This window comes from Aythya fuligula, chromosome 19 (assembly GCF_009819795.1).
Source record: "Aythya fuligula isolate bAytFul2 chromosome 19, bAytFul2.pri, whole genome shotgun sequence".
In the NCBI taxonomy this organism is placed as follows: domain Eukaryota; kingdom Metazoa; phylum Chordata; class Aves; order Anseriformes; family Anatidae; genus Aythya; species Aythya fuligula.
In genome coordinates, this window is record NC_045577.1 from 4,422,438 (window position 1) to 4,435,977 (window position 13,540).

At 55.5% G+C, this 13,540-nt stretch overlaps 1 protein-coding gene across 1 annotated transcript; it reads left to right on the top strand.

Moving 5' to 3' along the window:
- The first annotated feature begins 635 nt into the window (after nt 1-635).
- On the top strand, nt 636-12,473 carry AIF1L (allograft inflammatory factor 1 like). Its single transcript, XM_032200258.1, has 5 exons — nt 636-728; nt 4,324-4,390; nt 7,358-7,399; nt 8,520-8,682; nt 10,160-12,473. Exons 1-5 carry the CDS (start codon nt 651-653, stop codon nt 10,245-10,247), a joined length of 438 nt encoding a protein of 145 aa, XP_032056149.1. The 5' UTR covers nt 636-650; the 3' UTR covers nt 10,248-12,473.
- Nucleotides 12,474-13,540: the final 1,067 nt, after the last annotated feature.

Sequence of the window (13,540 nt, forward strand, 5' to 3'; positions counted from 1 at the left end):
CCTGCCTAGAGCTGTATCCGCTAAAAATCCTGAATATAACACACAGCTGCCCATCCACCTGTGTGTGAGACAGCAGGAGGATTGCAGGCTGTGCCCGTGCTGGCTTTCAATGCAGCTGGTTGGGGTGCTGGGGCTCGTGAAGCACTGGGTTGCCCCCAGTTGGGCTTCTCAGACAACAGCTTCTTATTTATTTTATTTATTTTTTTATTATTCTGCTGGAATAACACCCCCGGGGCAGAAATAACACCTCCTGGGCCAGCAAAACGACCCCCCTTGGCAGAGTAACGACCCCCAGGGCCAGAATAACGCCCCCTAAAACAGAATAACGCCCCCTAAAACAGAATACCACCCCCAGGGAGCACTGACACCCCCCGACACCACTGCAGGACGCATCCAGGGAGCCCTGAGGGGCTTCGGGGGCCCCCCCAGGACCGCTGAGGAGCAGCCCCCCGACCACGTCCCGCCCGTCGGGGCCGCAGCCGTCGGCTCCCCAACACCACAGAGACCCCCCTCGGGTACAGGGCTGGCTTCCCCAAGGGGAAAAAAGCCTGAGGTGACCCTGGGGGGGGGACAGAAGGGGTTAAGGGCGGGGGCGGGGGCCCGGCCCGGCCCTACTTAAGGCGGTGGCGGGCGCGGGGCGGCTCCGTGAGATGGCGGCTCCGCGCCGGCCGAGCGGCGGGGGGCTGAGGAGGGCGCCTCAGGACGGGCGGCTGGAGGAGATCAACAAGGTGGGGAGGGGTCGGGGAGAGGGAGAGGAGGGTGAGGAAGGTGAAGGGGGGTGAGGGGGAGTGAGTGGGGTGCCCGCTCTGTAAGGGGTAGGTGTCCCCCACCCCGCTCGGGGGGGTGTTGGGTGTGGGGTGAGGGAGATGTATGGGGGGTTTGGGGGGTCTGCGTCCACTGTGCTTAGGGGATTTTGGGGGGTCTGTGTCCCCTCTGCCTGCTCCTCCAGCTCCACACAGCACTGCCTTTGTGCCTGTGGGTGCTGTGGGGCTGGGTGCTGTGGAATTCCCCTGGGGAAGGCGCCCCAGCAAGAATGGGTGCCCTTGTTCTCCCAAAGGGCTTCGCCCTCCTCTTTGCCGTGTCCACTGCCTCGAGTTCCCTTCCCGGGAGCCAGGAGCTCTCCAGACTTGCTCTGCTCTTCAGCCACAGCAGGAGCAGGTGAACACGGGGCTCTCGGGTGTCCCCCAGCCTTGGGCAGGGGATCGGTGACTCCTGGCACAGAGCAAAGGGGTCCGGGCTGCCTGCCCCCGCTGCACGTCCAGCCCGCAGCTGGGGGCTTGGCACGGCTCGTGGAGGTGGCTCTGTTGGCGACCCTCCTGGTTAAGAGTTGTTCAGGGAGTGAAAAAAAGGCTTTAACCTCAAAACTATCAATTATGGGGCTTCTAGGGTCCTTTCTTGGTGGGTTTGGTGCACCCTTGGTGGTGCAGCTGGTGGCCTCGTGGTGCTCCAGGTGGGGAAATCAGAGCCACACAAAGACGAGAGCCCCGAGGAGGTGGTGGGCTCCTTGTCCTTGTGTTAACGGGACAGCAAAAAGTGTTGGTATGCACGCCTGGCAGGGTGAGACAGCCGAGGTGGAGGCTATGTAGGTCACTGGGGAGGGAATTAGGTGATTAGAAACCAGGAGGTGCTGCCATAGAACGGGAGCACTTGGCTAAAAAGGGGCCTTTCAAACAGGCTGCTCGGAGCAGGTGGGATGGTGCCCCACAGAGGGGGGCGAGTGGGCCCGAAGTGTCCCTACAGGGGACAGCTTCCCCTTGGGTTGGGAGGAAAGGGGTGTGCTGTACCTGCTGCTGGGAGCAGCCATGGGGTGAAACAGCTCCCAGCTCCCACCTCCCTCCGACACCAAGCTGTGCATGGACCCAGGCTGACAGCGTGCCTGGAGCCTGGGAGGGGGTTTCCTAAGCCCTGACCAGCCCCAGGACTGCAAACTAATAAAATACTCTGAGTGCAAACTAATCCCACAGCCCTCATTCCTATCGGGTGTCATCTCATTGTCTCATCCCAACATCTAGCTCCTTCCCAGCCCTGTTTTCCTGGCCGCTTTCTCCCCCTGAGCTCTGTGGGATGCGGGTGTTTGGCAGGATATGTCCAGAGTGCACACATGCTGCTCCAAGACAGCTGAGCCCAGGATTGAATTTTCATTTCCAGCCTGAAGCTCTCCTCTGGGAACCCCTCTTGGCCATTCCCCCCTTCCTGGGGAACGGCGATCACATTGCTGTGCCTCGTGCATCAAGGTGGTGAGCGTAATCCAGCACAGATTAGTTTCAACCTGGCTTTACCCTCTTAACGCACGGGGGTGCAGGGAGCTCAGCCTGCGGGAGAGCAGGTGCCTGCTTCTTGCACCCAGGGCAGGCACGGACATCCCTCAGCCACTTCACAGCCTCTGCCCTCGGGCACCTAAACAGCCTGACCAGAGCCTGGCCCCCCTGTCAGAGCCCTTTTAGGGGGGTGAGGAAGGGTCTCCTTTGCTCAGGTTGTTTTACAGGTAGCTGAGATTCGTGTAGCTGCATTTGTTGGCCTGGAAAAGTCTCTTTCTCCAAGAAAGAGCAGAAGCAGGGGAGAGGCCGGGGCTTATTTTTAAGCAGTTCTTATTATAGTACAAGCCCCTTAAAATGGGAGCATTAGCAAAGAAAGGGCTCTGGGAGGACCTTCGGCCGCTTGGGCAGTGACTGAGTCACAGGCCCTGGGGACCGCATTCCTGCGTGCTAATTGTGAGCGCTGGCCTTATCGCAGGGCAGCTCGCATACAATGCCAGGGTGGAATGCCTTTGAAATGCATCCCCCTGCTGCTTCCTTCAGCTGGGAGCAGCTGCAGCTCCTGTGGGTGAGGTGCAGGGGGTCTGGGTGCTGGGTGCGTGCCTGGTGTCACCCCTCCTGCTCTGCACCGTGCTGCCAGACCCCGGGCACGTGTCCCCAGCCATCCCGCATGGGTGCAGCCTTCCCTTCTGCTCTCTCGTCCCCTGTCCTGCAGCTCTCTGCTGCTTCTGTGGGGTGGGAATGAGGCCACGACCTGGTGATGTTCTGGCTCGGCTCTGGTTCTCAGCGGGATTTGGCAAGTTCCCCTTGCAGTGGCGGTAGGTAACACGACTCTGCTCTCCGGTGACTTCTGCTGCTGGCTGAGCCCCGGCCTCAAAGCCCAATTGTGCCTTTGTGCGGGGCTGGCACTTGATACTCCTGGGTAGAAAGAGCTGAGATAAAGGAAAGCGAGTTCACCGAGGAGGGTGAAAGAAGGAACTGGGAACGTTGCTTTTCTCCACGGCTCTCAGCTTGAGTTTGTGCCCGTGGTGCTGAGGGAAGCCTGTGTCATGCCACTTTACTCGGGGGGGTCTCTGGTGGCCCGTTTGGAGTTTAGGAGGGGCTGACACTTCTGTCCAGGTGGGCTTCCTACCTTGGCTTGGCTGCACAGAAAGGATTTGGCGAAGGGTGGGCTGCGGGTGGTCTCGTTACCAGCAAGTGGTGCTGCCCCAGTACTACCAGTGCCGGAGATCCTCATCTCCTGGGGACCCCATCCTGCCTTTGTGAGCACAAATAGCTGGTGAGAAACAAAGGCACCGAGCAGGAAGCAGCCTCAGCCCTCTCCACCGCAGCCCCCGGAGGGGTTTTGTGCCGGACAAGCAGTGCCTGAGCTGTGCAGATGTTAATGATTTCTGCGCTGAAGAATGCGGTGTTGTTGCTGAGCACAGACCGAGGCGTTGCGCTGCGTGGGGCTGGGAGGTGTGGGAGGGCAGGGGCAGGACCCAGACCTGCTGCTGCTGGCTGCGAGGGTGCTGCTGGCAGGGCACAGTGGCGAGGCTGACCCTGCAAGCTCTGTTCTCGTGGGTACCTGATGGGTTTTGAGGTGGAGTTAGGGACAAGTGACCAAAACCGACCTGGGATTTCCTCCCCAGCCTGAGCAGAGCGATGGGAGGAATGGACAGATAGTCTGAGAAAGGGGAAGCCCTGCCCCTTCCCTCAAAATACAAAATACCTGTCCTCTCCTGGGTGTGTGATGTCCTGCAAACTTTGCCTGCTCTATTTGCCAGCCCTCAGAGTTCACCTGAGAGTTTCAAGTCTCTGAAATGAGTGCTTTTTGCAAGGAATAGGAGTCCTTGCTGTGCCTGGCCCTTGTGCTGTGTGTGCTTGAGCAGAGGCTGGGGGGCTGAAACCTCGGGTGAGCAAGGAGGGGTGTCAGGGGGTGTCATGCAGTTATTGAGGCCTGGTGGGGTTTGACCCACTGGAAGTCTCCTGGCACTGAGGAGCAGATACGGCCCTCTGGGATTTGGGTAGGTGGTTTGGGTAACGCTGTTTCCTTTCTTTAACCTTGGGAATACTTTTACTGTTTTAGGAATTCCTCTGTGACCCCAAGTTCAGTGATGAAGAAGACCTGGAGGAGAAGCTGGCGGTGTTCAAAGGTGAGAGCTGGTGGTCAGGCAGCCTGGTCGCTCTGGACACGTTATTTCCCTCAGCACTTAACTTCTTACCAGCCTGAAGTTTTCTGCTGAGTAAGTCACACGGGACTGAGCCGAGACAGAAACCTTTCCCTTGCTTGTGGAACTTGATGAAACTCCCCAGGGGTGGTTTTCCCACCTGAGCCTTTGTGCTTCCCCCTCTTGCAGGGCAGGGACGTCAGCATGCAGACATCCTGCCTGGAGGCTGCTATTGCTGCAAAACCTGCTGCGTGGGCAGAGCCCCCCGGGAGCAGCCAAGGAGGGAAGTTTCTGTCTCAGTACCTAGACAAGCTGGCTGGTATAATGCACAATGCAGTAGCTGGACTTTTTTCCAGTGAGTAGGAGGACCTCTGCCCACAGAGCAGAGGTCTTAAATCCTTCCTGAAGGAGCTGAGGCCGTTTTTCTCCCCAGAATTTTCTGCAGCCTGCCCTGGTCCTTCCCAAGCCCCTCAGTACCAGAGCCAGCAGCACTGACCTGTGTAGTCCTGCCCCAAGCAGGTCTGGCTCCTAGGTGTAGGCAGATTGGGAGCTTAAATTTGGGCCACGTGGTGGCTGGGGGACAGAAACAGCTTGAAAGCTTGATTTCGGTGTTCAGAGCTCGTCCCTGAGTAGTTACAGGTCAGGATTCAGCAGGGCTGCTCTGGGTGCAGCCAGTTTCTTTCCAAGCAGTGGCTGAAGTCAGCTGCTTCCCCCACGGCCTCTCAGAGAGCATGCCTCCTGCGTCACCGTGCCCTCAAGGTTTGTCCTCAGCCTGGCTCTAGCCAAATAAAGCCTGACCCCGCTTCCATTTCAGGCGTTGCCTGCTATTGCCCTGTGAATTTTGGCTTCGCAGTGCAGCATGGAGGAAGCTGGCTGGGGCTTAGCGCTCCTTTACCCTGCTAGGAGCCTCCTGTGCTCCCCCATCCTTCTTTCTGTTGACTTCTTGTGTGGCTTTGACTTCTGGCTGCGGCCCTGCGTTATTTTCCCATCCCAACCGGGGCTCTTCAAACGCTGCAGCCGTAGGGTCGCAAGGCGCAGAGTTCCCTGTAACAGGAGCCCCTGGCATCTCCTCCTGCTGCCTCGGGAGCTTGCCTCCGTGGCCTGTCCCACTCTCCCAACGCCTCCTCCGGCTCCTCCGACAATCGGCTCATTGTGTGGTGATGGGGGGAGTGTTTCTTCTCCACCACCCTCCCCACAGAGAGCCCTGGGAGCCCCTGCACGCTCCGTGCTTGTGTCAATGCAGCCGTGAGGGGAGGGACGAGGCATGGCTTTGCCCCCCCCAGATCCCTGCAGCTGGGGTGGGAGGGAAGCACGGGCGTGTGAGCCGAGGCTGGGCGCACGGTGATGTAAAGCTGCCTCTGTTCTCCACGCTCCTGGCTCAGCGTCAGCTGAGGAGAAAGGAAAACACGTGCAGGGCACAGGCGCTGCGGAGCAGGGTGTGTGTCCCTGGGCGCACGCTGGGGATCCCGACCCCTGCCTGGGGAGGTGGCAGTTGGTTTGCACAAGGTTGTTACAGTGGGGGCAGAGCCTGGCGGGCATCCAGCATCACTTCAGCCCCTAAACAGATGTGTGACAGCCCCAATTTCATCTAGGGAGGGTTGGTTAATGCTCCAGGGGGATCCTTGTTGCTGCCTGGAGCAAGCACAGCTTTGGCTTGTGCCTGGTACTCCCGTAGAGCTGTCGTGTTGAGCTCCTGACAGCAATCCACAGCTGAGACCCAGGTAAATTCATGCCTCTGCCTCCTGTCCGTGGCTGCCCTTCACTTCAGCTTACCCAGCTCAGAAGCACGAGTCCTGGGGCACGCTCTGATGTGTGAAATATCCCTTCTTCCCTTCGGCTCCTTAAATTAGCCTGCCACTTCTCAGTGCACGCTCGTCTGCTTGCTGGTGTTCCCGGAGCCAAGGGCTCTTTCCCTTTGGGGGAAGTTGCAGCCTGGGAGCTCTCACTTAATTTGAGCCCTCGGAGGCTCTGCTGGGGATTGAGTGCTAACTGCAGGGCAAGTGGAGATTTCTCCAGCTGTGTACGGATGGCTGGTGGCAGCAGGCATCTTGCTCTCTGCATTTAGCAGAATTGAGGTTAAGGTGGGGGCCCCCCTGTGGCACAAGGAGCCGCATGGTCGGTAAGACAAATCCTTGCCTGAAGAGCTTATGTGCTAAATGGGGAACAGCTAGCGGGGGGGGGTAGGAAGCACAGGTGTGCCTCTGAAAGATCAGAAGCTGCCCAGGACTAAAATCCTGGTTTCCTGGCTCAGAGCAGTGCTCTGGCTGTTACAGCACGCCAGCTTTCCTTCCTGCAATGCTATCCAGGCTGTCTGAGCAGCTTCTGCCTTTCTCTGAGGATGCTGGAGCCGCCTGGTTTGGAAGGGCAAACAGCCTGCTCCAGTGTCACTGCTCCCTGGTGTGTTCTTGGCCTCACCCTCTCGACGTGCTCCTCGAGCATCCCTGCTGGCAGGTGTTGCTCTGGGAGCACAGCACGGCGCTGGGAGGGCTGCGGGGTTTGTCCTTCACTATTGCAGGCAACCACGTCACCTAATCCCCCTCCTAATCCGATCAAGCTTTGTCTTGGGAGCGCTCAGGGTTTTGCTTTTCTTGCTACTCCTTCTGGGAGGCTGTTCCCGAGCTTTGTTTTTCTGGCTGGAAGCCTTTTAACGCTTCTCATGGCTAGCTGATAACTTGTTCTCATGCCAGTGTTTTCTTTCAGCTCAATTGAAAAGCGGCCACAATTAAAGAGCACTTAACTGTGGAGCCCTGGACTTGAGACAGGGGTGTTAAAACCAGGTCTTGAGACTGTCTTCCCCTGAGCTGTTTGCGTTCTGCAGTGTATCAGTCATATCCCCAAACCTTCTGTTTCCCTGCTCCGCTCAGGCAGAGCTCCAAAGCCCTGCGTGCCCCCTGCTCTGTCTCCCTGCTGGAGCAGCTCTGACCTGCTAACTTGTTTCTGTGTCTGTTCCAGAGAAGTACATGGAGTTTGACCTGAACAACCAAGGCGAGATCGGTGAGTGACGCAGGGACGCTGTTACTGGGCTGGAGGAGGGACTGCCTGCTGGGATGGTGTCTGCTGCTGTGTCTGCTGCTCCCCTCTGCATTGCTGAGGAGGAAAAATACATGGGCTGCTCCTGGGTCTGGCCTTGCTGAGCTCCTGAAACCCAGCCAGGGGCTTCCTGGCTCTCCAGCCCCTGCCCCTCGACTTTCTCAGTCTCTCCTCACCTGCTTCAGGATCCTAGCTCTTCTTGGCCCTGTTTTCCTCCTGACTCCCTGCTTCTTTCTGTTCCAATCCTCAGCATTTCCAGAGGAAATGCAGGCTTGGAGTTCCCTGAGTTCTGCCTGGCTCGAGGCAGAAGCTGTGTAAAGCCACGAGCGATTCCAGTGCAGGGAAGCTCTTCCCTGTGGTGGGAAGGGAGCAGAGGGGAAAAATGGGAACTGGGTGTGAGTCGGGCCCAGCAGAATGGCCCTGCTTTGGGGCTGGAAAGCACCAGTTAGGTAAAGATACAGGTTTCTCCAGGCCTGGAGCAGACGCCTAAGCGCAGGCGCTTGCATGCTGTGCCCTTGCAGGAGGCTCCTGCCTCGTTCCCCTCCTCCACCAGTCCTTGAGCTGAAATTGAACCTGTGGGGAGCTGGAGGAGCCTGGCTCCGGGCTGCAAAGCCTTTCCGGGAGGGAAGGGGCCGCAGGTCCTGGCGGCAGGGTGCGAGCAATGGAAGGAAATGGCCTGTGGCGATGGGCAGGGGCACCTGCTCCCAGAGCCTGTTTGTCTCCAGCTTTAACCCCGGTGTTGTTTTCCTCCCCCCTCCTCGTCCTTGTGATTCTTGGCACCGTTCTGAGCTCAGCAGCAGTGTCCCTGCGTGCCTTTGGATCACTTTGGGAGTTGTCCCTTCTCTGCAGCGCGTGGGGCTTTTATTCTCGAGCTGCACAAATAGGAAGCGATGCTCCTCGCTGCCAGTACGGCAGTGGGCTCTGCTGGGGGCTTCTCTCTGCTTTCAGCTGGCAGCTTCGTGCCATCAGTTTTGGGAGGGTCCACAAGTGAGGGTCTGAGTTGGGAACTCCAGCCTGTGCCCCCAGGGTTGGTCTGGGCTCAGTGTGATCCCCTTGCCACAGCACCACCGCCTTGCTCTTGCAGATCTGATGTCTGTCAAAAGGATGATGGAGAAGATGGGGGCTCCGAAGACCCACCTGGAGCTGAAGAAGATGATCTCTGAGGTGACCGGCGGGGTTAGCGAGACCATTTCCTACCAGGACTTCGTCAACGTGATGCTTGGCAAGCGCTCAGCTGTACTGAAGCTGTGAGTGCCCTTGGGAGGGGACGGGGGAGAGGCTGGAAGCGAGCGGCGTGCTGGGGGAGCTGGAAGGGCAGCAGCTGCCCTGCCCGGTGGAGGTGGAGCTGTGCGTGTCCCCTGGGCCTGGAGGGGACAGGAGGACCCTCACGCCACGGGAGGCAGGACTTGAGCAGGGAATGGTGATCCTGCAAACCCCAGCCGTGCTGGTTCCTGCTGCCCACAGGATGCTCCCTCCTGCCCCGTTTTGGGGAGCTGGGCAGTACGTGGAGAGGAGACGTGCCTCAAACAGCTGGCGTGTGCTGGGAAGGGTTTTGTGTTACTGGCTGCCAGCACTCGCCTCCCACGGCCGCCTCTGCCCTCCTGACAGGGCTCTGAGAGTCCTGCCGTACCAAATGGCTTCCCAACACTTGCTTGGCTCCTGCTGCTGGCGGGGTGGGTTCTCTTGGCTCCATCTCTGCCCCATTGAAGCCTGGCTTTTCCTTTCACAGCCACAGGGGCTGGCCCTGCTTTTGTTTGTTACCACCGTGAATAGGAGCTGCTCCTCTCCGTCCCGCTTGCCCCTTTCTGAAGGCAGCTTTAGAAAGGCAGCCAGCTTTCTCCCAGGTTGGGAGGAAGGATACTGGAGCTTGTTCCCTCCGAGCTGGTACGTGCTTGCTGGTGGTCTCTCCTTTTCCCCACTGATTGCTCTGTCTGCATGTTGGGATGCTCCACTTCCAAGCGCACGCACTTCTGACACCCTTGCCGCTCTCTCCGTTGAAGCAGGCTGAGCCTGCAGCCTGTCCCTTATCATCCATCCTTCCTCCCAGCTGCGGCAGCTTTCACAGATGGGTCCCTTCTTTTGCTGACAAACAGATGCCCCTTTGTCTCTTGGACTCTGTTTGGAGCAGGAGCAGAAATGTAAAACTCGTCCCGAGAGCAGCGCAGTCCTTTGATCCAGCGTGGCAGCTGGCATTCCCAGCGTAGCTGCAGTCCTCAGGGAGGAAGGCAGCGCTGGTGGTTGCAAAATGCTTGGGATTCTTCTAGCTGCTGCCTTGCTCCTCGTCTCTGCCCTCTCTCCTGGCTGTAACTGCCGTTGCTTGCTTGGTTTGGCTTCCGAATGTTGTGCTGTATGGTTATACACAAGGTGGGCCAGGGCTGGTGTTTGTTTTGACGCATCAGGAGCACTTGGCATGCAGTGTGTGCCCAAGGGATTTCGGAAGTGGCTGTCTAAATAAAATGTGCTAATCCTCTGGGCTCTGAGAGGGAAACGGGCAGAGGCTCTGGGAACGCACTCCTGGAAGCTGCTGGAAAGGCAAAGCTGCCTGCTGAGCTGGCAGCACTGCCCTCTGTTGGCTTTCTGTCCTCTGTTAATTATCAGATGCCCATTGTACAGAAGGCAGATGCTATTTTTCAGCAAATAAGATAATCCCACCCCCCTGTGATGAGTGAAGAGGCACCTGCTTTTTTTTTTTTTTTAATCTGTATTATCTGTTGTGTTTTGCAGGGTTATGATGTTTGAAGGAAAAGCCAATGAAAGCAACCCAAAACCTTCTGGTCCACCTCCCGAGAGAGACATAGCCAGCCTCCCTTGAAGAGAGCAGGCTGGGAAATTGGCACTGTTTGCTTTGCTGGCCTGTAACAGAGGTTACCTGTGCTTTGGTACTCTACCGTGGACAGTCCTAGTTTTCAACTAACCTGCCTTAGAGGAACAGCAAGGGAAGCTGGAGTCCCCAGCTTGGATCTTTCTGCTGCATCCCTTAGCTAACGATTTGTTAGAAGCTGTAGCACCAAGTGTACTGTGAGACCAAAAAAAAAAAAAAAATAATCTGATCTTACTCTTTCCTCTGCCCTTCCTGCATTTCTCACATGAAAAGGAGCTGCTTTCCTCCCAGCTTACAGATTCAGAGCTGTGCTTGTCACAACAGGTTCCTGAAGGGCCTTTCTGCCAGACACGGAGTGCTTCCCTGCTGGAGCCCCTACAGCAGCTTTGTTGGTGCAAAGAAATAAGTGCCTTCTCTGCTCTGTCGTGTGCTTCCTGACTTTGGTTTAGTTCTTCCCTCCTGGCTTGATCAAGCCCAGGTCAAGCTCCTCTGTAGCCTAGGTGTGTGCTGGGTGAAGGTGGGGAGGTGCACTGACACCAGAGGTCTGCTGGCAGGGGCTTTAAGCTTGGAAGTGGGCACGGCTCACTGCACAGAAAGGCTTCTATGTGCTCCCTGGGTTCATCCTGCAGTCAGATCTTGGGGCTGAGCCAAGTGAGCTGTTTAAAACAACAACAAAAAATCGTTTTCCTGTGTCCCCATACTCAGATCCTTGTCCCAGATCTCAGTGTCCCCATCAGCCCTGGGAGTAAGTTCTGCACAACCAGCATGTGATGTCCTTGATGTGCCTGGGTCCTCTGCTTCTGGAAGACCCTTGTCTGCTGCTGAGGCTAGGATGTTGTAAGGGAACATTTCTTTAGCTGCTAAATTCCGTGAGGACTTTTGTTTGGGCTTCACCTTGAACCAAATGCGTATCACAGGTGCTTATACTAGGGCCAAGGTGCCCTTCTGTTCTGGAGGCCCGTTTATCAGGCCCTTCCACTGTAGTTTGCCTTAGGACAGGGTCAAACCTAAGCTGTCAGCAGGAACGTGCTCTGCAGATAACCCTGCAGCCAATATCCTGCTGGCTTCTACCAGAAATTAGATTAGCAGTGGGCAGGAGTTGTCTTCAGGTAGGAGCTGTCTGACTGCTGGGTGCAAGGCAAAGACAAGAACCCTCCACAGGATGCTATAAACCAAAGGCTGACAGACTGGAGGAGTCTGGCAATCCTGGTGGATAAACCCATGTGAAAACCGAGGTACTTGGAAGCTAAAGAAATAAGTTCTGCCAAGTCTCTCTTTCAGTTGAGGAAAAGCCACTGACCCGTTTAGCCTTAGGTCTTTCTGCCTGCCCCTTTCTGGTTTGCTCTGCTTTTTCCTTGGCCTCTGAGGCTTGTTGATCAGCCATAGCAAGAGAGGCAAACAGCAAGGGAAGTCACATCCCTGATCTGAAAAAGGGCAAACTGCAACCCTATCCTGGGGAGGGGAGCCCAACACCAGCACGTGAGGATGATTAGAGCTAATCTAGGGTCGTCTTCCTAATAAATCTCCGCTTAAGTCTCTGACCAGGAGCATAATCTCTGAACAGGTAGTTGTCTTGTCCATCAGGTGTAGAAACAAGCCTGCTGTTATGCCTTTGCAGCCCCTCAGGAAGGCTTAGGGGGAAACAGAAGCTTCAGGTGAAAGGAAGCTGGGTGACCAAACTCTGAGCCCTGCAAGTTTTTTCCAGACCAGCTAAGGATGAGGATCTTTCTTCATGCAGCTGCTCTTTCTGATTTTGCAGACTTCTCTGCATGTGTTTCAGCTTGGTCCCGTGGGACTATTGGGCACATTTTCCTGCTATGTAAGACCTCAAGCTTGCAAAGAGTGGCTGTAAATGCAGAGTAAGAGCTGGGACCAGGTGTAGCTGGGACTGTGCTATCCACGCTCTGGTTATTGCAGTGATTCTTGCTCTATACACAACTTCTGGAATCCAGATGTTTGCTCTTTGCCCTTCCCCATTTTTTTTCTTAAATGTTCTTGGCAGCTTTTAACTTCTTAAAATCACAGTTTAATAAATTTTAAAGGAAAATACAGATGATTAACTCTACTAGGCTTATTGTTCCTGCCAAAGGCTGCACTTTTATTTAAAAAACATTCTCACTACTGTTTGCATGAAAACCAAAACTGCAATGGAGAGAGAAAAATTGTAAGAGCAGCACCAGTCTACTTTGAAGACTGAAAATAAATCTTTTGAAGCTATACTGTGTGTCAGTGTGTTTAGTTTAGCTTTTCTGAGGCTTGGTCCAAATGATTGGCTGCAGATTAGTTGAGCTGTTTTCCAAGTTGGTTAATATAAACCCTTAAATAGATCTTGGTTTGCACTGCCTTGATCTGATCTTTATCTGTGTAATAACTGACCGAATGCCTTTGGGTTTGAGTTACAAAATGCAGAGGCCACCTTCTGAAAGCCAGCCTCTGATTTTCTCTAAAGAAAACAGGTGGTAGTGCTTGTTTTAAGGAATGACTTGTTTATCAGGAGCAGACACTTGCAATGCTTCTCATGTAAGATTACTTTTTTCATGCTCTCTGCTCTTGAAGCAATTGCCTGAGGTTCTTATCAGACGTGAGTTATCAAAATGGAAACCGGGCTTCCTGGGGGAATGAGTGGGTATGCTTTATCCATGTGTTCCTCAAAAGGACAGAACTGCCCTTAGATCACAGCCCTGTCTGCCTTCCACTGCCCATTAGCCTCTAGGAATGCACCTGCATTTCTGTGCTGTGTGAAAGCTGCTGTTGTGTTAGAGGGGAAGAAGAAAAGGATCATGTGGGAATTTAGATGTGGTTTGCCACACTTCAGGTCACTACCTGCACGTATCACTACTGTTACCTCTGTGGAAGTCCATGTCTTTCTGATCTTAGATAAAATGCAGTGCAAGCTCCTGGAGCTGGGAACAGCAGAACAGCCTTTCCTGGTGCCTGTGTCACCACAGGGCTAAGTGTTGGGGTGATGTGCTCCCTGGGTGGGAGGTGACCCCGTGAGCTTCAGCCAGGAGGAAGTGAGGAAAGACACGTGGATATTAGGGAAAACTTCCTTACTGAAAGGGTTAGGGTTAGGCATTGGAATGGGCTGCCCAGGAAAGTGGGTGAGTCACCATCCCTGGAGGTCTTTACAAGATGTTTAGAGGTAGAGCTCAGAGATATGGTTTAACAAAGGACCTGTTAGTGTTAGGTCAGAGGTTGGGCTGGGTGACCTTGGAGGTCTCTTCCAACCCAGATAACTTTGTGAAGGACAGCTGGGCCTTGCTCTGACCAACAAGGGCTACTTT